This window comes from Chaetodon auriga, chromosome 8 (assembly GCF_051107435.1).
Source record: "Chaetodon auriga isolate fChaAug3 chromosome 8, fChaAug3.hap1, whole genome shotgun sequence".
Classification (NCBI taxonomy): domain Eukaryota; kingdom Metazoa; phylum Chordata; class Actinopteri; order Chaetodontiformes; family Chaetodontidae; genus Chaetodon; species Chaetodon auriga.
Window position 1 is genome coordinate 13,282,740 of NC_135081.1, and position 19,646 is coordinate 13,302,385.

The 19,646-nt window shown below is 42.1% G+C and overlaps 2 protein-coding genes across 4 annotated transcripts; one reads left to right on the forward strand and one right to left on the reverse strand.

The window, feature by feature from the left end:
* Positions 1-1,038: 1,038 nt before the first annotated feature.
* Positions 1,039-18,526, forward strand: LOC143324875 (carboxypeptidase Q-like). 2 transcript variants are annotated; one of them, XM_076737662.1, is made up of 11 exons: positions 1,039-1,152; positions 1,875-2,025; positions 2,480-2,695; positions 2,843-2,959; positions 3,046-3,253; positions 3,402-3,609; positions 7,175-7,286; positions 7,974-8,065; positions 8,643-8,738; positions 9,186-9,291; positions 17,380-18,526. In XM_076737662.1, the coding sequence occupies exons 2-11, from the start codon at positions 1,875-1,877 to the stop codon at positions 17,538-17,540; spliced, it is 1,467 nt and encodes a 488-aa protein (XP_076593777.1). In that variant the 5' UTR covers positions 1,039-1,152; the 3' UTR covers positions 17,541-18,526. The 2 variants fall into 2 exon arrangements, with proteins under 2 accessions (XP_076593777.1, XP_076593778.1); XM_076737663.1 differs by having other exon boundaries at positions 1,055-1,152; positions 2,486-2,695; positions 17,380-18,525.
* On the reverse strand, positions 12,101-16,336 carry LOC143324876 (uncharacterized). 2 transcript variants are annotated; one of them, XM_076737665.1, is made up of 4 exons: positions 16,294-16,336; positions 15,277-15,353; positions 13,747-13,870; positions 12,107-13,630 (listed from the first exon to the last, which is right to left on the reverse strand). In XM_076737665.1, exons 2-4 carry the CDS (start codon positions 15,343-15,345, stop codon positions 13,431-13,433), a joined length of 393 nt encoding a protein of 130 aa, XP_076593780.1. In that variant the 5' UTR covers positions 15,346-15,353; positions 16,294-16,336; the 3' UTR covers positions 12,107-13,430. The 2 variants fall into 2 exon arrangements, with proteins under 2 accessions (XP_076593779.1, XP_076593780.1); XM_076737664.1 differs by lacking the exon at positions 16,294-16,336 and having other exon boundaries at positions 12,101-13,630; positions 15,277-15,632.
* Positions 18,527-19,646: the final 1,120 nt, after the last annotated feature.

A 19,646-nucleotide genomic window follows, 5' to 3' on the forward strand; every position in this document is an offset into this window, starting at 1 on the left:
CTTGTGTATTATTAGTGTGTGTGTCCCGGATCCCGGCCCGGGTTGTTAGTATTAGTATTAGTATTAGTATTAGTGTGTGCGTGTCCCGAGTCTGGTCTCGGTTCAGATCCAGGGTCGGATCCCGGAAATTTCCCGGGACACTGCTGGGACCGACCCGGAAAAGTCCCGTGAAAGTTCCGGGTCGGTCCCGGGAAAATTCCGGGAAAATTCCGGGTCGGTCCCGGCAATGTCCCGGGACTTTCCCGGGTCGATCCCGGCAATGTCTCGGGAAAATTCCGGGAAAGTTCCGGGTTGGTCCCGGGATAGTCCCGGGAAATTTCCGGGTCGGTCCTGGGTCAGATTCCGGGTCGGATGCTGAAAAACTGCTTTATGCTTTTAATTCAAGCTGACCCGATCCAGCTGTTATTATCACTATTATCATTTGTGTGTGTGTGTGTGTGTGTGTGTGTGTGTGTGTGTGTGTGTGTGTGTGTGTCGGGTCGGATCCCGGGTACTGATCCGGTTCGGGTTGTTGATATTATTAATTCATTATTAATTATTGTCTCTTAAATGCAGCTTTCTTTTTCTTGGGAGGGCTCTTCTTCTGTCTCATCCTTTGGCCTTTTCCTCTTTCCGAAGAAGCTCTTCAAACACGCTTGTTTTTTACTAATTTTTGCTAGTTTGTGGCCATACTTTTTTACTACCCTCCGACATGACCAAAAGCAGCAGTTTGACATATATCCCGGGTCAGATCCCAGCCCGGGTTGTTGTTATTATTATTATTATTATTATTATTATTATTATTATTATTATTATTATTATTGTTAATAACAATATTCTTAGTGTGTGTGTGTGTGTGTGTGTGTGTGTGTGTGTGTGTGTGTGTGTGTGTCGGGTCGGATCCCGGCCCGGGCTGTTGTTATTATTATTATTCCGTAGCCCGGTGGTAGGGGAGACTTGCCGCATTTGACTGGCGTATAGATTTGTAGAAATTGCGCTTTTATTATGAAAACCCTCGCACCGGAAGTTTGCCTCCGTTAATATGTACGCTGAGATCACGAGCACGGAAACAGTGTTTTTGTTCGGTATTCATGTCGCCTGTTAGAGTTCTCCGAAAACTGTATAAAGTGTAGCAACGTCAGCGATAACAAAGACACTTACTTGGCCTGAAGGGTTTGTGTTTGTGTGTTATGTCATGGAGGTTTAAAATCAAGTTTTATGCTTATCTTTACTCTAAGAACTTTCAACTTCCGTAAAGTCTGTTCATCCATTCGTGGTCATTAAGATCTGATTCCGTCCAGTTTAGCGTTTGGTTGCTGATAAAAGATGAAGCCCAGTGAATTTAAGTTTGTCGTTAGGTGCAGCGTTGATCTTGGTGGTGAATTTGAATGGATAGCTCATTAACGTTGTCAGGTCTGGACTGAAAATAGAAGTATCAGCTGTAATGTTAGCTAACGCTCCCCTGCTCTCAGTGCTTATGACTTTCACCACAGCGCCAAAAACTAGCCAATATGTAACCATACTTCGCTATGTATACACAGCTATGCTATTATAACTATATGCTAATGTCACGGCCGTATTAACTTAAATATCATAATTTGGAGCCATCTCTGTTGGGTTACACAGCATTACGTGTTTGGGGCTTTAGGGTTAAGAATGAATTAAACTTATCTACAGTTTTTAATCTACTCTGGATAATCTAGAATTGACTTGCCACATTGCTTTAAATAACACTAACAGGTGACCATTGAAGTGAGTTCCGTGATTGTCAATATGAACCTGATTATCAGTGTCCTGCTGCTAGTTGTTGGGAATTTCCCTGTTGGAGGTTAATTAAGGAGCTATTAATCCACATGACTGTCAGATTTGTATTCTGATGCTTTCTCTGTGTGCAGATGGCTGGAAAAGGTGCACTGCCCTTCCTCTGCTCCCTCTTCATGTTTCTCTCCATGCTGTCATCTGTGTGTGACTGCCACCCTCACCCTGCTTTGTCCATGAGATCAGTGGCTGCTGCCGGGATTGCATCCAGTCAAACTGCAAGGAAAGGTAACCCAAACCATCCTGCCATCAGACATGTGGTAAAGGATAGAGGCCTGTGTGTGGAGATCAGGGTTCCAGTCAGCCTGTTTTCATCTCAGACAAATTCACTGGAAAACACCTGTGTTGGTGGACTGTGGGTGTAGGGTTGCAGATTTATAATATAGACTCAGTCATTACACACAGTTTAATTACAGCTGACTTATAGTGTGTAAGGTAGTCACTGTGTGTTTATTTTGCTTCCTTGACCTATCATGCATAAGATTTGTGGGGCAGGTCTTTGTACAAGCCGTGACTTGTGTGTTAATAAGAATCTATAACAGTAATATTTACTCATCTACTCAAGTGACAGCGACACTGTATTTAATTATCTGAGTTTTTGGCTGGAAAGCTCTTTTGAAAGATTAAAAAGATATGGATGTAAAATCTGACTTTCTTTTTGTGTGTTTCTGTGTGAATGCAGCCTCAGACATCGCTGCAGAGGTTGCAGGCTATGTTGATGTGGCCAAACGGATCATTGACCTGGCTGTGTTTGGAGCTGCCCAGAACCGCTCTTACAGACGGCTGGCCGACTTCACCGACACCATAGGGAACCGTGTCAGTGGCTCACACAACCTGGAGATGGCTATCAAATACATGTATGATGCTCTGACACAGGATGGGTTGGCTGTACATCTAGGTGAGTGGACCTGTCTTGCTGGATGTAGGTTATGAATAGTTTGCAGTGAAGATAAATTGCAGACACACATTTCACAAATCAAATTAAGAGATTTCTTTCAGCAGTGGTTTGCCCTCTGTACTTTTATTTCACCCTTTTCTTCTCCAGAGCCAGTCAAAATCCCACACTGGGTGAGAGGGAGCGAGAGTGCAGAAATGATTGTGCCCAGGGCCAAAAATCTGGCTATACTGGGACTGGGTAGCAGCGTAGGGACACCACCTGAAGGTGAAGACTGTTCTGAAGCCAATCATGGCTGTCATCTGTCATCCACCTCCCTTTTACTCCTCACTGTCTCACACTTGTCTCTTCAGGCATCAAGGCAGAGGTGTTGGTGGTTGAGTCTTTTGAGGAACTGAAGCGTAGAGCCAGTGAGGCCGTAGGGAGGATTGTGGTCTTTAACCAGCCATTTGTCAGCTACGGGGAGACAGTGGCTTACCGTGCTTATGGTGCCTCTGAGGCAGCCAAAGTGGGAGCTGTGGCCACACTCATTCGATCAGTTACACCATTCTCTATTAACAGGTATGTATCTGTGAGGAACATTTCTGAAAATTACACTGAAGTACTGCCTATAGGCCTGTTGGTCTGGCATTTGATCCTCAGCCTCTCAGGTGTAATTAGAGTTAACCAGAAGAGTCATATGTCTCTGTCTTTGTTTCTCCCTCTCTAGTCCCCACACAGGTTGGCAGGACTATCAAGATGGGGTGAAGCGCATCCCCACCGCCTGCATCACCGTGGAGGATGCTGAGCTGATGTGGCGTATGGCACGGAGGGGGCAGAGGATCGTGGTCAGACTCACAATGGGAGCCAAAACTCTGCCGGATGCCGACTCCTTCAACACAGTGGCTGAGATAACAGGCTGGCAGCACCCTGAGCAGGTAGAACTCACATTCTAATCACAGACACCTACCAGTCTGACTTGTTTATCACTGTATGTTGTCATGCCTTATTCTGAATCTTTTTGGGTCGACCTTCCAAATGAATTCTATGGGGAACACATGTTCTGTCCTGAAGACATTCTCTATTATTATTATGTTGGTGTCTCTTAATTAGTCTTTCCTTGGTTTGGTGGGGCGAGGAAAGATTGGTGTAACCTCATTTGCTGACTCCAGATATTCCCACAGCTGTTTAGTCTGGCTTTATTTTGCCTATGTTTGTGTGTGTGTGTGTGTGTGTGTGTGTGTGTGTGTGTGTGTGAGAGAGAGAGAGAGAGATATAATCTTTCCAGAGAAGTGCTGAGGCTCAGCTCAGTTGGAAATGCTGAGAAATATCACTTTGAGTCAGTCAGAATAAAGTCAGTGTCTGTTGGCTCTTGGGGAACAGTGTTGTGTAAACAAACTATTCAGCTCTTAATTATGTTGTGTTTTTTTTGTTTTTTTTTGCACTGAAAATTTGGGTTTTCGTAGGAATTAGAAGATTTCAACTTCTTTAGGAAATTCCTAAGCAATGTCTCTGTGTTGGCGTTCTATTTTCATGAATCCTCCATCTCTGACCATGTGAAATTATTTCTGTAAACTACAACAAACCAAACCTGACTGCATTTTTCACAGATTGCTGCATTCTCTTCTGTTGGTGAATCTAAACAGCTCAACTTGAATTACAGGGCTGCTGAAATTAACATATCCTTTTATGGAGTGAGCAGAGTTGTGATTTGCGAAAACATGTTAATGTAAACAGAGAAAGATGATGTCAGTCTTCTTTTGTGTGGACTTTCCTGAACTGTAATACTGGAGGCTTTGTCCTACTTTGTCAAGTATGACTAATACACTGTGTATTGAAACTTCAGTCGATGGGGATGGACAGTGTTGCTTAGCATGGACATCGACCTGACAACAGGATAAAATAATTGGATTCCAGCATGCATTGTGCTAAAGGTATCGTTCATCCTACACAGGTTGTCAGTCTGTTGCAGGGCCACAATTGGACTCCTCAATCATCGATTAAGATGGCAAAATTTGCCCTGCCCTGCGTCAAAAGCCTAGCGAATGCATTACCTGACATAGCTTTCAACTATACAGTGCAGTGTCACACAGTATCAAACACAGGACCCAGACACGTTTAGCAGGTAGAACCTGATAAGTGGATAAGGTGCTGCGGTAGAAATCTCCAAATGCATTTCTACACACAGTTACAGTGTTTGCAGGAGAGAGAGAGAAAAAAAAAAAACGCTAATTCTTTGGTCATTCAGTGGGTGTGGGATACCAGAAGTGGCATGATCAGCAACAAGGCACATGTTGTCCAGTGTGGGCAGATTTAACTTGGAGCCTTTGAAAAGAAAAAAACTGTGTGGCGCTCTTGTATTGTCTGCTCAACATTGTCATATCTGAATGAAAGTGGTTGAGAAGCCGGATCAGCATTTCCCAGTCACAGTTACGCCCTAGTTCTGTGGAACTAACATGTCCTAAATAGCTGGGCAGGGTCTGTCAATTTCAGTTGCACTGATTTGTGAAGATAAACCTGTGTGAAGCAGAACTGCTGCACATCAGGAAAATAGCAGAGAAGACTTGACCACACTGAGTTGATATTTTCCATTTCTATGTTTCCCACGCTTAAGGCGTGCAGGACATTTCCAGAGTGTCATCTGTGAATCATTGTGAGTACTTTATATACGTAGGTGGAGGTTGCTTGGAGCATGGTTGTTTTTATTGTTGTTAAGGAAGTGTGTATATTGCATTTAGGCTAGAGGCTTCTCTACACCATGTAATATCTGACAAGATCTGGTTTGTTGGCCAATGAAGATAGATGGCGTTTGCGCTGGGAATTTCCCAGGAGTGTCATGAACTGTATGTTTGTAAGCCTTTACTCCCTCATAGCCTCTTGCGCCTACAAGTACTAAACCTGCTGATTCAACAATTGCAGAACATCACATCCCAACATTATAGTCCAAGATGCCCAAACACAAGAGTCCTGACTTTGATCGCTAACAGAGAACACAAACTTAGTTTGTCAGAAGTCAGAAGACTTGGATTAGGGAAACATCACCAATGTAATCTGTGGTTGCTCATTATAGAAAAGGGAAATGAAACACATGGTATGGTTGACATCATTTCTGGATCTGTGCCTTTGTGCTCCTGCTGGCAGTAGCAGCAATTGTGTGTGTGTGTGTGTGTGTGTGTGTGTGTGTGTGTGTGTGTGTGTGTGTGCACGCACACATGTTCATAGAAGGATGTACATTTGAGGTTTAGTGAGTCATTTCCACAGTTTAGCCTTTCAGTGCCAGTCATAGTCATCTGAGAGTGATGAGTTGCTGGGATTTTTTTTTCCCATCTGCTTAATTTCTAGAGTTTGAATTTCTAAACCCCACAGTGTCCTGGTGAGCGGGCTCTCTGTTTAGAATTCTGCCTAAAATGCAAATCATGTTGTTAGACGGTGATTGGGATGAGTATTGATCATAAATGTCAGTGTGTTTTGGTTGAAAAAATGTTTTTATTCCCATCTAAACTGCATAGCACTGAACTACATCTAAACATGTTTTTCATACTTTGTTGACGTCTTAAGATTTAAACTATGTTTATTGAAATGTATTTAGTTGTCTCCACTGTCAACATGCCATAAACAGACTGATAGCAATATTAGCCAGGTAGCTGTAACCCTCAGTAGTAAGAGGAACAATGTAAGAGGTAGGAGGTTCTTCCTGAGGTTAACCAATGCTAGAATTATAATCTCACAGAAAATTAGTCAATATTATGTTCACCATCGTAGTTTAGTATATTAGCCCACTAACAGGCCTATTAGCACTAAACACAAAGTACAGATGAGGCTGATGGGAAGGGTCATCAATATCTGGAGAAACTTTTATGGCAATCCATCAGTTAGATTCTGGAATATTTCACTGCATAAGTGAACAGTTCGACCTGTTGGTGGGTTGGTGGAAAAGTCGGAGAATTTGTTCCCTGGTCGTCATGAATATCTGCACAAAATTTCATGGCAATCCATCCAGTAGTTGTTGAGATATTTCAGTCTGGACCAAAGTGGTGGACAGACTGCACAACAGACCAACCTTGCTAGCCTAGGGCCATGCCACTTGCATGACTAAAAAAAAACACGTTAGCATTTCTGTTTATATAAGATCATAATGGAATTCGTGGCCTGTGGGTCATTGTCCAAAGCAGGCTCGCTCAGGCCAGAAAATGTTTTGCAACCTGGAACATCAGGTCAGGAGCATCCCACTGACAGGAATCCCACCCCTTAAAATTCCTGGAAATGGGGATTCTACTCTGAACTGTGTATTTTCATCTTTGTTTTCCTGTTTCCATGAGTCTGTCTGTCCTTGCTGATAAAAAGCACTTTTTATTAGAAGTACTGAATCAAATTCAAGCCATATCCACTGTGTGCACTTCAGTAAAATGTAGACAGGATATGGCACCCAGCAAAACTGTTCCACCACACTCTCTCAGTTTATTGTTTCTGTGTTTACATTTCTGTATCTGTCCAATCTGTTAGGTCGTCTTACTTAGTGGTCATTTGGACAGTTGGGATGTGGGCCAAGGTGCCATGGATGACGGAGGTGGAGCCATGATTTCCTGGGAGGCCCTGTCACTCATCAAGGACTTAGGTAATAGAGACTGACATACTGTATAGACACACACACACATACAGTGCATGGTGCTGCACGGGCTCCTTTCCATTCTGTAGAGATGCAAAAAAGCCTGTAGACTGCAGCAAGCTTACACAAGTCTAGAAACAAACAAAGTCAAGTTAATGATTTACTTTGTTATTTGGCTTAATGCAATCTGTTTGTCCTCCTGAGATCAACAGCATGAAAGAAAGCCCTACTCTATAACACCAATGTACAAAAGCAAAATATGGTAAAGCTCCATGTACGAGTGAGCAAAACCAAATTTTCTATACTGATCCTTCAATAAACTTCGAGAGCCAGTTAGTGAATACCGTGAAGAGTGAGCGGACTATCCTGTTCTAAACTTAGGGACAAATTACAAAACAATTTCTCAAACTGTAAACAGTAATTTCCTCCAACTGTTTGTAGAGGAACAAGAACACACATAATTAGGAAACAGACTCGGATATACAGTACCATATCCTTATGGACAAAAGAATGCAACTGAACAAGCTTACAGTGGCACAGGTTCAACCAGGCTGGAGTATGAAGACCAGTGAATATGGTAAACCTTAGTGTGTGTTACATGTTGTAAAGAAAAGCTGCAGTATTTCCATCACTATACATGGCAGTTGTTTCATTTCGTAATTTGTTTTCTCTCTGTGTATATTGCTTTGTTTCCAGGTTTGCGTCCACGGAGGACCCTTCGAACAGTGCTGTGGACAGCTGAAGAGCAGGGTGGAGTGGGAGCGCAGCAGTACTATAATCTACACAAGGTACTAGTACTGTTACTGCAGGGCCAAAAAAAAAAAACACTGTGACAGCAGTAAAGCAAGCACCGTTTGTGTACCTCAAAGCAGTAAGGGTCAGACCACATTGTGGAAGTATAGAGTGTGTGAGTGTAGAAATGTACTTCCAGAGAACAGACTTAAACAGTTTCCTTCTTTAGGGCTTTGGCTGCTGACCAGGCTTTGACCCATTATAAACTACACTCACAAGGAGAAGTACAGGCTTAGTGTATTTTCTGTACCAAAAAGTACATTTTTCACCAATGTACCATAATTCCACAGTGGATTGTCCAGTTCTGACATTTGATGTACAGTTAAAGTCGAAATTAGTTAAAACAGCTGTTCCATCAACTCCATGATTTGAAAGTAGCTGTGCTTAAAAAGTTAACTTCCTCTCCTGAGGCCTCATATGAACCTTAATGAGTGGCCAACTGTTTCCACTGTACTGCTTTTTCATTATTCAGAGTTTTTTTTTTTATGTGTCCATGCTCTGTCTTGATCTCTTTGGTCTTTCACCTCTTCTATCTGCTTTGTCTTTATCTCTTGTCTTCCTCTCTCCACCCAGGTAAACATGTCCAATTTTGACCTGGTCATGGAATCTGACTTGGGGACGTTTACCCCGGTGGCTCTGCAGTTTACTGGCAGTGATGCAGCACAGAAGGTAGGATTAAGAACACAACCTTGTTACACAATTATCAGTATTTATTCAGGCTTAAAAGTCTGAATTCTGCAAAGTCCATCAGCTCCTGACTTCACTGTAGCCTATTACTTCCTAAATTGGACTTTTTTAACTAGTCCCAACATTGAACTTCCCATTTAACCTCAGTGTAGTCGCTGTTGAGCAGGAACTGCAGTAGTTAATGCAGAAAACCCATGCTTACACACAAAACTATGGTATCTTTTATGCAACATCTAGTTACACCTTCGCAGACCATTAGTATGGCCTTACTGTCTGGTGTCTGAATTACAATGGACATGCAACGGAAAAATAAGACAATGCATCTGAGAATTACTACGTTTTTTAATGTTGGACCATGTTTGAAAAGTGCTAGTGTATAACAGACCGTGTGATGAGTTGAGAAGCACTTAGCTGTGTCTGTATCAACAGGTGATGGAAGAAGTGGTCAAACTGTTGGCTCCAATTAATACGACCAAACTGGAGAGACATGGAGAAGGGACAGACATCTCACCCTGGATGCAGGCAGGAGTACCAGGTCAGCTGAATTAACGTGTCACAGAGAAAATCCATATTATGACATTTAAGAAAATGTGTTAAACCTGTTTTAACATGCTTTTATGTGTCCGTCATAAACACAGAAACCTGAAATAGGAAGTAATTCATCCTCATTTCTGTGGTTCTGGTTTTAATAGCCACTCTTGTCTCCTGAAAGTGCTGTGTACACAGAATCACATCCTTATTGATGAACTGTGAACATAGTACATTACATAGTTTTGGGAAGTAGGGACAGATATTCACTTGAAGTGGGAATCCTTAAAAATCTGAATTGAAACTTCCAGATGTCTTAAGTGTGGGTGGGAAGTTGTCAGTGAGGCAGACTGCTAACTTGATGCAAGCACATGCACCAGAATTTTTGAATGATGGGTACAGAAGGTGTATAAACACTAAACCTAATTACAGAATAACTAATATAATAGAAATGACAGGACAGAATCAATAAAATCCATTTGTGTAATCTTGGATCACACAAAACTGTATTGGTTGTATTTGTTCCTTTAAAAAAAAAGCAAAGGGAAATGTTTTGTACATTTGCTGGTTGGAGCACGTTTAACACGTCAGGCTTTACAAAGGCTGCTGACAGTTTATTCTCACAGTTTTCATACAGACTGCTCCATCTGCTTTTCTGTTAAATAACACATTAGCTGTGAGATTGCAATAAACACAGAAATACATTTCAGTATAACTGTATAACACACAATGCACCACAAATGTGTCTGCTTTAAAGCAATGACAAAGAGAGTTAGTAGAAACAGGAGTGTGTGCTATGTGGATACAGTGACAGTCTTCCGTTATCAAACACTTTATAGTTCCAGTGGAGCAGCTGATGGTTTGGTGCCTTGCTCAAGGGCACTTTGCAGTTTTTAGTGCTTCTGCAGCACTTGGCCTGTTCTGTCACCAACTTCCCTTCATTAAGTTTCCAAACAGGTAAACAAAAGAGACACAGCTGCTAGCCCACAACAGTCACAGACTCCACAGAGTCATACTGAATCCTCTGGTTCACAAACCACCATAGACATGAAGGGCTGAGTCCAGGTCTCTTGGGTGGTCTCTTTACTAGTGTTGGTTGTAGAAACAGTGATGGACTGTCCAAGGGGAAGGTGAGGGTGCACACACCGCAGTCTCTGCTGGACGCTCTCGGCCGGGTCGCTTCAATACACAGACAAAGAAATCAGTACTCCTCTCAGTGATGTCTGATTTAGGAGTATGAACGAGCAATTTTAAATAAATGGAGCAGCAACAGAAAGTTGCAATTAAAATGAGTGAATACAATTGTGGTACAGTCAGTCATATGTGACTACAGACCTGTACTCCTGACACTATTCTGCTGTGTGCCCACTGATCCTGTCTCTGCAGGGTCGGTTTGGGACGCCACATGTCTTAAAATAGGCAAAATGTGAGATGTGCTGCCCTCATGGTCCTAATTGCAGAGGATAGTGGCAATTAATGTAGCGCACCCACAGCTATCATGTAACATAACAACAGATAAAATGCAATTCAAGGGTATAGTTGCCAGATTTCTGATTGTGGGTGCATCCTTAGCTGCTGATCGTGTGATTGATGGAACTGTCGAGGGATTTCTTAGTCGTGCATACAGATGATGGATGCGGGGACCAGAACGTGGCAAACCAGGATCTGGACTGCATGTTAACGTTATACCTCTGCCGTATGTCGGTGTTGTGTCGCGGTCTGTAAGTCCGGTTCTGTGGTCCTCTGTGCTTCCGTTGTCTGTTGATACACCTGCCATATTTCCAGAATTCTCAAACCTTCTTCCACCTTGACAAACCTTCAGTAACATTTGACACAAATCCTGCAAGAGTACACCCCAGGTCTTTTTTGAAAAATGACTCCCACATCTCGGAAGCGCTGGTGTAACGGCTTTCCTCTGTGTTTTACAGAGAACAGATTTCTTGAGTTTGTTATTACTCCTTTAACTATCAAATTGTTTCGGCATAATCGACACGTTTCTTCAACTGACATGTCAAACGTTGCTTGAGCTGCTCTCCTCAGCAACCGCGAATGCAGCTTCTCTGTCGCCTGGAAATGATGTTCAGGGGAATTAGTTCATGGATGGTAGGACTTCTTCTTCTTCTTTTTTTTATTATTATACATCAGAACAAGAAAATGGAAATACAGTTATCACCTGTTTACAGACATTAAGGATCAGGATCAGGATTGAGTCGTGTATGACAACTTGTGAATAAACAAGCTAGTATCATTTCATATTTTTCTCTTCCAATTGTGTACTCCAACAAAATTTAGGAAAAACCTTGTTTTAGTTAAAGATTGACATATATATTCCCAAGTGCATTACTTGTGTTATACTGTGTGTTTATGCCAAAGCATTGAAGATGGTGCATTATGGATGACACCTCTTCCAAAACACAAGTGACACTTGATAAATTGGATTAGTGCAGATTAAATGGCTTTGATTGAAGAACTATTATTTGAAGGGAATGGGGAATTGTTTCACGATAAAACACTTACAAGATAGTTCAAAGTAACGTTAATAAAAATTTTGGCTGATTATAGTGTACATACTCCAGTTGGGTGTTCACTTGTTTTAGAAATTGATTTATTGAGGCCTGCATGTTTGACTCAAACAGATAATGACAATATTCTTCGTTCCTGTTTTATCATCATCCCAGTATTCTTGCCAGCCACACTTTGTGTATTTGACCTTTGATTTGTGACTTGAACTCAAGCTTTCTCTGTGGAAGTGGTGTGTCTGTGATTCTGATGACTGTATTTCTGAGACATCTGAATTAAAAACTGCAAGATGTTTAGAAAGTGGATTTTAACTTTTTAATAAATTGTAAATTAAGTGGATTACTCCACTTAGTCGACAAGTGAGTCCAGCTTAGCCTTACGAAAAAGAGCCCTGAGATTTCCTCATCTGATAACTCTTTATTATCCCCACAATGGGGACATGTACAGTGTTAAAGCAGCAAAGGGGACAGTGCAATAATAAACAAGGAATGTACCACATCCTCAAACTTGGCCCTCATTTTGATCTCAACTACACACCTGTTAAGTGTTGCAACTGCATCTTGCACAGTTGTGACGTTATTGTATTGACAGAATCTGCTGACAGACGAACACATAAATACCTGGCAAAGTACTCAAAACCAGGTCTCTGGTAGTTCTGGCTACAATAGGTGTCTTCATGACAACATTTTGCCATGATCACTAATAGACACACAGTGTTGAAAACAACATCAGCAGCAATGTCGCAGCTGGTAATGAACCCATATCACAGGATCCAGCTTCATAAAGGCTGCTGACAGTTTACCAGTTGACAGTGAGATGACAGTTTTCATGCAGTCAACATTCTGACACATTACCAATTCACCACTTGTACTGTGCATCTACAGGCCAGTATTGTTATCAACACTCACATCCTTTTCTGTCAAATATCAAATATTTCAGGGGTGTTTCCACTTATTCCACAAGTTGATTTTAAATGACCATCCCACATTCAGCAGTAATGCAGTGAAACTGTAGCAAGCGCAGCAGTTTGCCTCAGGTTTTTAGGTTTTTTAGAGTGAAAACAGGTATTTGTCAGCTTCTGTCTTTGTAGTTTTGATAGAGATTAAATGGCCTGAACATCTTCTCTACCTCTGTCTAGTTTTAGGAGAAGTGAAATCACATTTACTCAGAAAGACATTGTGGTATAACTTATAGAAGAGGAACAGAAAATAAAAATAACACAAAAACATTTGAACCTTCACCAGACAAACCACAAACACACTCCCCTTTTCATAGCATTAGCTTAAGAGCAGAATTAGCAGCTCAAAGACATTCCAGGAAAATCACTGAAAACATTACTGAAGAGTTCCACTGGAGCGGCGGACGGCTCTGTGCCGTGCTCAAAGGCACACTGAGGGCAGCTGTTGTCATATCTTTTTTGTGTACTTTCTCTGTTGTAGTGATTCAGGGATATTAAGACACGTGTACTACCGTGTGTATCAGATGGTAACAGTCACATTTTCAGCAACCTTATTTGTTCCATTCACTAATCTGTCATTCACGAACCTCTCTCAATGAACAAGTGTCCAAACAGGTGAACAAAAAAGACACAGCTGCTAACCCACGACAGAGACAGAGTCCACAGAGTCATGTTGAATCCTCTGGTTCACGAACCACCATAGACAAACTGCATTCTGAAGGGCCTTCCTCCTCGTCTGTAAGGCTGAGTCGAGGTCTCTTGGGTGGTCTCTTTACTAGTGTTGGTTGTAGAAACAGTAATGGACTGTCCAAGGGGAAGGTGAGGGTGCACACGCCGCAATCTCTGCTGGACACTCTCGCCTGGGTCGCTTCAATGAACAGACAAAGAAATCAGTATTCCTGTTAGTAGTGTCTGCAGCTGTAGTATCAATGAGTGTGTATTCTAGTAAGTAAAAGCAAAAACTGTAAAACTTGTACTACAAACCTGTACTTCGGAATTTATTCTGCAGAGTTTTCTTGGATAGCTGCGTGCTGACAGATCTTCTCTCTGGGGGGTCAGTCTGGGAGGCTACGTGTCTTACAGCAGGCAAAGTGTTGACAGTGGTGCCCTAAACAGCAACACAGGTAAAAAAAATAAAAAATAAAAATTAGGGCTTGTGTTTCTAGTAGAGCTAGAGCTCTATGGCACTGAGGAATAAGCATTTGGCTACACAATGGTTATTAGGCTCAGTGAATCGTTGGTTTTGGTCTTTTCATGGGGTTTGTTGACAATAAACAACACTATGTAACATCACCACACGAATACCATCTAGCATCTGTGGCTCAAGACTGAGGCTGCAGCCCTGTGGGATGAAGGAAAACATGCAGCCACATAATGTTGAGGGAATGTGGTAGTTCTGAGACTGCCAGACATGTTGTTTTAAACTATAAGAAATACAACACACAGAGAGGAAGCATTATTTAACAGAAGGTCACATTCAGGGATTTGTTTTCTTTTTAGATTTAGGCTGACATAAGAGCCAGTGTGGGGGAAAAAAAGAAACTGTTCATTTTCTTTAGGTCTGTGCATGCTTGTATGTTTAGCTTGTGGTGTACTTTTGTGGTGTAGGAAAAGGAGGAGGGAGAAGTCGTAAAGAAGAATAGCTGTAGCTCAGTAACTCTTTACTACAACACTATACTCCAGCATACCCCGCTTTGACATGACCTGCACTAACATAAGAGTCTGCCTCAATGTGTTTGAACACATACAAATTACTGTTGGGTCGTAATGAGACCTTTGTCATTAAAACTAAGATTTATCCACTTGTTTGATTCATTTTTTAATCTATAGATGAAGGGACACTGATATGTGCTTCTGGACTTGTTTCTTTCCGACCTTCTTGCCATCTTCTAAAATGACAAAATCATCTTCTATGCTCCGGAGCAAGCGAAAGCACGTCAGACCTTGAAGTATTTTTAGACAGTATCTTGTTTGAATCAAGTACCTTTTTGGCATTTGTAAGACTGCCTTTTATGCGCAAATGTCCCTTGAAAAGACGGCAGTCATCGCTGCCGGCATGCTAACCACATAGTCAACTGCACTGATTGCTTGTTAGCTCTCAAAGTTTCTCCAGACTGCGTTTCATCTTCGGTGTTCTCGTCCTTTCATATGGATGGTCGGTCTGATTGGTTGAAGTTATCCGTGATAGACAGATGGTTCACCCAATCACCCACGTATTCCCAAGTTTATTTATTTATTTATATCTTTTGTAAGCGTTATCCCTGTTCTTACCTGTTTCCCTGGATGACATTTCAAACGGTGCATCAGGTGAAGTCAGTGTTCCCGCGAGAACAAGAGGAGCAGCTAGACTAAATTATGTGACAGGGAGTTACCCGGATAGAGGACCAATAACAAATGTGTCCCCTCTGTCTAAAAAGGGCCTGAGTGGCTTGTAAATCATTATACCTGAAAGTACCACTGTCAGAAGCCGAGCTGTTATTCTTCGACATTGTCGGGGTTAGGGACCTTACTCACCCTCGTCACCACTTTCGCAGGTGTGGGGACAGCATCAGGATTGAGCAGAAGCTGCTTTCTGAATCCCATTTCCACCTCTGCATAGTTGGAGAAACAGTCGCGCGTAAAGTGAAGATTGCACACGTAGACAGACGCTGAAGGTATGTCGACCCGCCCCAAAGCATGCAGCCACCGGTGTGCCAGCTCCCTGTTGGACGGCAAAGAGTGCAGTCCCTCCGTGTTCTTGCACTCGGGGTATGAGCATTTTCGACCCATTCTGACATCTGATTTAACGCCGGTCCACGAGAATAGCTAACCAAGCTAAAAACAAACTTCAACTTCTTATTTCTTTCGATTAATTGGCGGCTGGCAAGACAATTGTTTTGAACTTACCGCCACCTACTGCACTGGATGGTGAAGTGTTCGATGGGCGATGATAACAAAACAATCCCAACAGACGGTCCTCTTATAAGCCTTTTCTGGTGCTTTCAATCGTGTTACATGTTCTTCACTGGCAGATAACTTATGACTTCTCCATGTTGGTTTAAAGTTGAAAATGCAGGTTCATTCTTGACATTGTAATAGTTTCACGAAACAGTCCAAAGTTAATGTCAGAGTTTTAAATAATGATTATTCTTTTCAGATGTTAAAGGTCCCGTGTTATTAAGCGTTTTCAACAAGTGAACATAGGTGTATGAGTTCCATAAAACATGTTTTTGAAGCTGTTTGCTGGAAATTGCTTTTAAGAAAAGATTGTTGCCTCCCCCTGTTTCAGTCCCTTTCAGAATGTGCTGTTTTTGGTGTCTGTAGCTTTAAACGCAAATGACGCCGCACGTTTGCGCACGCCCCACTCACAAACTGTTACCATGGTAACGAAGAGTGTGCAGCTGGTCGTTGGGTTTGCAGGAGAAACCATGCTGACTGCAAACTAACTAAAAGTTATCCTTACATTGTTCTCAATGGCAAAACAAGCTACAACAGGCAAGAGTTCACGCTAATCTACAAAAGAAACACACAGCTAATTGTTTGTATACTTACATGCTCCTCGCGTGCAGGTTTTCCACGCAACGTTGGAAGTGACCCCTCCTTTAAAAAAAGTTTAGCGGCTAATCCTGCCTTGTACTGTCCGAGGTTGGAGAAACAGTCAGCCTCGAAGTGGTTAGCACAAACTAACAGTTTTTTGGCAACTGTGGCGGGGACGTTGCCTTTAAAAATGAACACTATCCACGCGGCTCTTCTGTCCTCTGCGGCTGGGAGGCGATGGAGTGAAATGTGCTCATCTATACAGCCAACAACAGCACACTTAGAGTGGCGCCTCGACATGACGATTCGTAAACCGGTGCTTTCGATAACAAAATGGCGGATTCCTGAGAAGGTAGCGCTATATGTGGTGGGCGGAGAGACACTGCACGCTCCTGCCTGGGAACCGGAGCGGGAGTCGCTTTGTTTTTTTTCTCGACTTTTTTTTCTGTTCAAGCTGCACGTGATTGGTCAACTACATGGCGTGTGGCGACTTCTGTGTGTGTGCGCTGAGCAGGAGGGTGAGGGGCGGGGGTTACAGAGACAGCACACACACACACAGAGCAGAAACGCTGGAAAGGTGAGAAAATGAGCGACCACAAGAAATGCAGTAAAGCTTGATATAACGCATGTTCTGTACATTTGTAATTAATTTTAAACACAATGTTACATTATTTTGGTAATAAATTTAAGCAACAAAAAATCTGAGGAGCCACTTGGGAGCCTATTTGCATATGTGCTGCCGAAGCAAGCACTTCCACTTGGGAGCCGAAAGAAGAGCCGGTTCTTAGGGCTGAGCTCTTTTAAGAGCCAGCCAATTCCGTTATGTGCCGGCAAATGACGTCATTGGCATGGCCGAATTTGACTGGCTCATCCGGAAACTGCAGGCAGGGTACTCTCAGAAATCTGTATTTCACTCAAAAAAAAGCATGGGCGGTCTTATTTCAGAGTTTGTATGTGTGTGGCAGCATCAGAGACCCAAAATAACACCCCAAATCCCAGAAAAAGTGAGTTCTTCATCATTTGGGACCTTTAATGGCTTTGAGTCTAGGATTGTTTGAACAGTTGACTGTAAGATCTTTCATTTCATCATGTCTCATCCAGGTGCGAGCCTCCATGTGGCAGACAGTCGATACTTTTGGTTCCACCACAGTGAAGGTGACACCATGACAGTTCAGGACCCTCAAGACATGAACCTCTGCTCAGCACTGTGGGCTGTGGTTGCCTATGTCGTGGCAGACTTAGAAGACATGCTTCCCAGGTAGCCCGTTGGCACACAGGGCGCTGAGTCTCCGGTGAAGGACATGAAGACAAGTTGTTCACTGTGAGCCACAGCTGTTGCGGTTCATTCCAAATCATACAGTCAAATCCAACTTCACTTTATGAATTGAATGTGAATTATCTTTGGATAAACAAGTGAATCCGAGAAAGGATTAAAAAAAGAAATTGAGTGACTCCTCTGTATTAAATAACCACTAGAAGTTTCATGATATTCGCGCAAAAAGTGTTTTACTTGAATAATAGTAGCCAACATTAAAATATTAGTAACCACAAAAATCAATTTGTCTTTAAGCAGAGACTGTATAGATGTACATAACGTTGTAGCTCAAGGCGTGTCATGATTATCTTGAATCTAAAGCAAGCTGAAGTCCAGTCAGGACCAAAGATACAACATGTTTTATTGAAGAAGCAACATAATAGATGCTTATATGGTCATTCTACACGATGGATTTCAGCAGAGAAGAACATGTCACGCTAAGAATGAAGGAGACATTCATCTTTTTCCAAATGCTGGTTTACTGAGACAACAGCAAGAAAATGAGAATTTTCTTTCTCAGGTACTGTACTTGTCTTAACATAATGTGCTGCAGAAAGAATGAAAATAGGATTTATTTTTAGGTCTGTGACAGTGTAGAAATGAAAGTATCGGAAAGTAGAGCTTCTTGTAGTGTTGGATTGCACTCACACAAATCAAAAAAGCACCAACAATAAGCTCACAGAAAAAGTGTTGAGAAACTGTGAAGTTGTCCATATTCCCAATGTTTTTGTCAGTTTCCAGTGTCATCCAAAATGACCGCTTCCTCTTTACAAGTTAGATCAGTGTGGTTGATGTGTGAAGTATTAATAATTTCTGCCTGCATTCTGCTCAACTGGCCACATTTACAGGATGTTTTGTAAGATTTTACACCAAAAAAGCCATTGCAGTGTTGTAATATAACCAATAAAGTATTCATCATTGCTTTACATCATTACTCCCGTTTGCTCTTGTGCTGTAATAATTTTGCTGATTGTGCAGTTTCTGTGACAGAAGAAAGAGGAAGATGAGTGAAGATGACGACAAAAAAGTCATAGAGAGGAGAAAGAGGATGGAGGAAGGAGAGGCAGGAGGTGACATTTTGGGTGAAGAGATCATACAGAGGAGGAGAGGAAATCAGGAAAATGCATCATTTTGCAGACGCCATGAGAACTAATGCAGCAGATAAAACACACGCACACACAGTGCTGGGGTCAGCACTCCCGAGGGGTGATGTCAGGATTAGTCAGCCAGCCAATGCAGATAAAGTCATGTTGGAAAGTCAGATGTGTAGGTGTTTGTCTGTGTTGAAACAAAGCTGTGTAGCTTTTAGCCAGCTGAACTCTTCCTCATGTGCCAGTAACACTGATTCACACACAGACTGTTATGTTAGGAAGAAACACAGTCTGTGCATGTTTAATGCTCACTGAGTCACACTCACGCACTGCCGACATGTAGACAACCACACGCACACATCACCGTTAGACAGACATCAGACAGACAGGACTGTTTGAAATGACATTTAAATTGAGTTAAAAGACCAGGTTTCTTTGATGATCTTTTGATGTAAGAGTTTAACCGAACATTTTATTGTATGGCGGGCACACAGTTGACCCCCATATTGACCACTGTGGTGATTCACTTATTTGCACAGAGATTGTGCAAATAAGTGAACTGTTGCAGTAGAATATTTTTTATGAAAAACATCCTTGATTTACACATAGCTGCAAAATACCATCTGCTCAGCCTAGTGTGAGAGCTCAGGACTGAGAATGGCATAGCTGAGTGAAGGTGGAGGATTATACAAATCTTCATACAATCCTGTGTTCACAAAGTGGTGAACTTCACTCCATCTTTGCTTGTGAAGGACTGAGCTTTTCCGTGACACCCCTTTGACACCCAATCATGATACTATCACCTGTTACCACTCAATCTGTTTACCTGTGGAATGTTCCAAACAGGTGTTTTTGGAGCATTCCACAACCTCCCCAGTCTTTTGTTGCTCCTGTCCCAACTTGTTTGAAACATATTGCTGCATTAAATTCAGAATAATCATATAGTTTCAATTGAGTATATG

Bases quoted from the DNA above. Each gene is read 5' to 3' on its own strand.
- LOC143324875 (XM_076737662.1), top strand. From the start codon at position 1,875: ATGGCTGGAAAAGGTGCACTGCCCTTCCTCTGCTCCCTCTTCATGTTT. The intron at 2,026-2,479 runs GTAACCCAAACC...GTGTGAATGCAG, and splicing joins CAGTCAAACTGCAAGGAAAG to CCTCAGACATCGCTGCAGAG. The intron at 3,254-3,401 runs GTATGTATCTGT...CTCCCTCTCTAG, and splicing joins ACACCATTCTCTATTAACAG to TCCCCACACAGGTTGGCAGG.
- LOC143324876 (XM_076737664.1), bottom strand. From the start codon at position 15,531: ATGGGTCGAAAATGCTCATACCCCGAGTGCAAGAACACGGAGGGACTG. The intron at 13,871-15,276 runs GTGAGTAAGGTC...GTTGCTGTTTAG, and splicing joins CTGCGAAAGTGGTGACGAGG to GGCACCACTGTCAACACTTT. The intron at 13,631-13,746 runs GTTTGTAGTACA...TGTTCATTGAAG, and splicing joins GAATAAATTCCGAAGTACAG to CGACCCAGGCGAGAGTGTCC.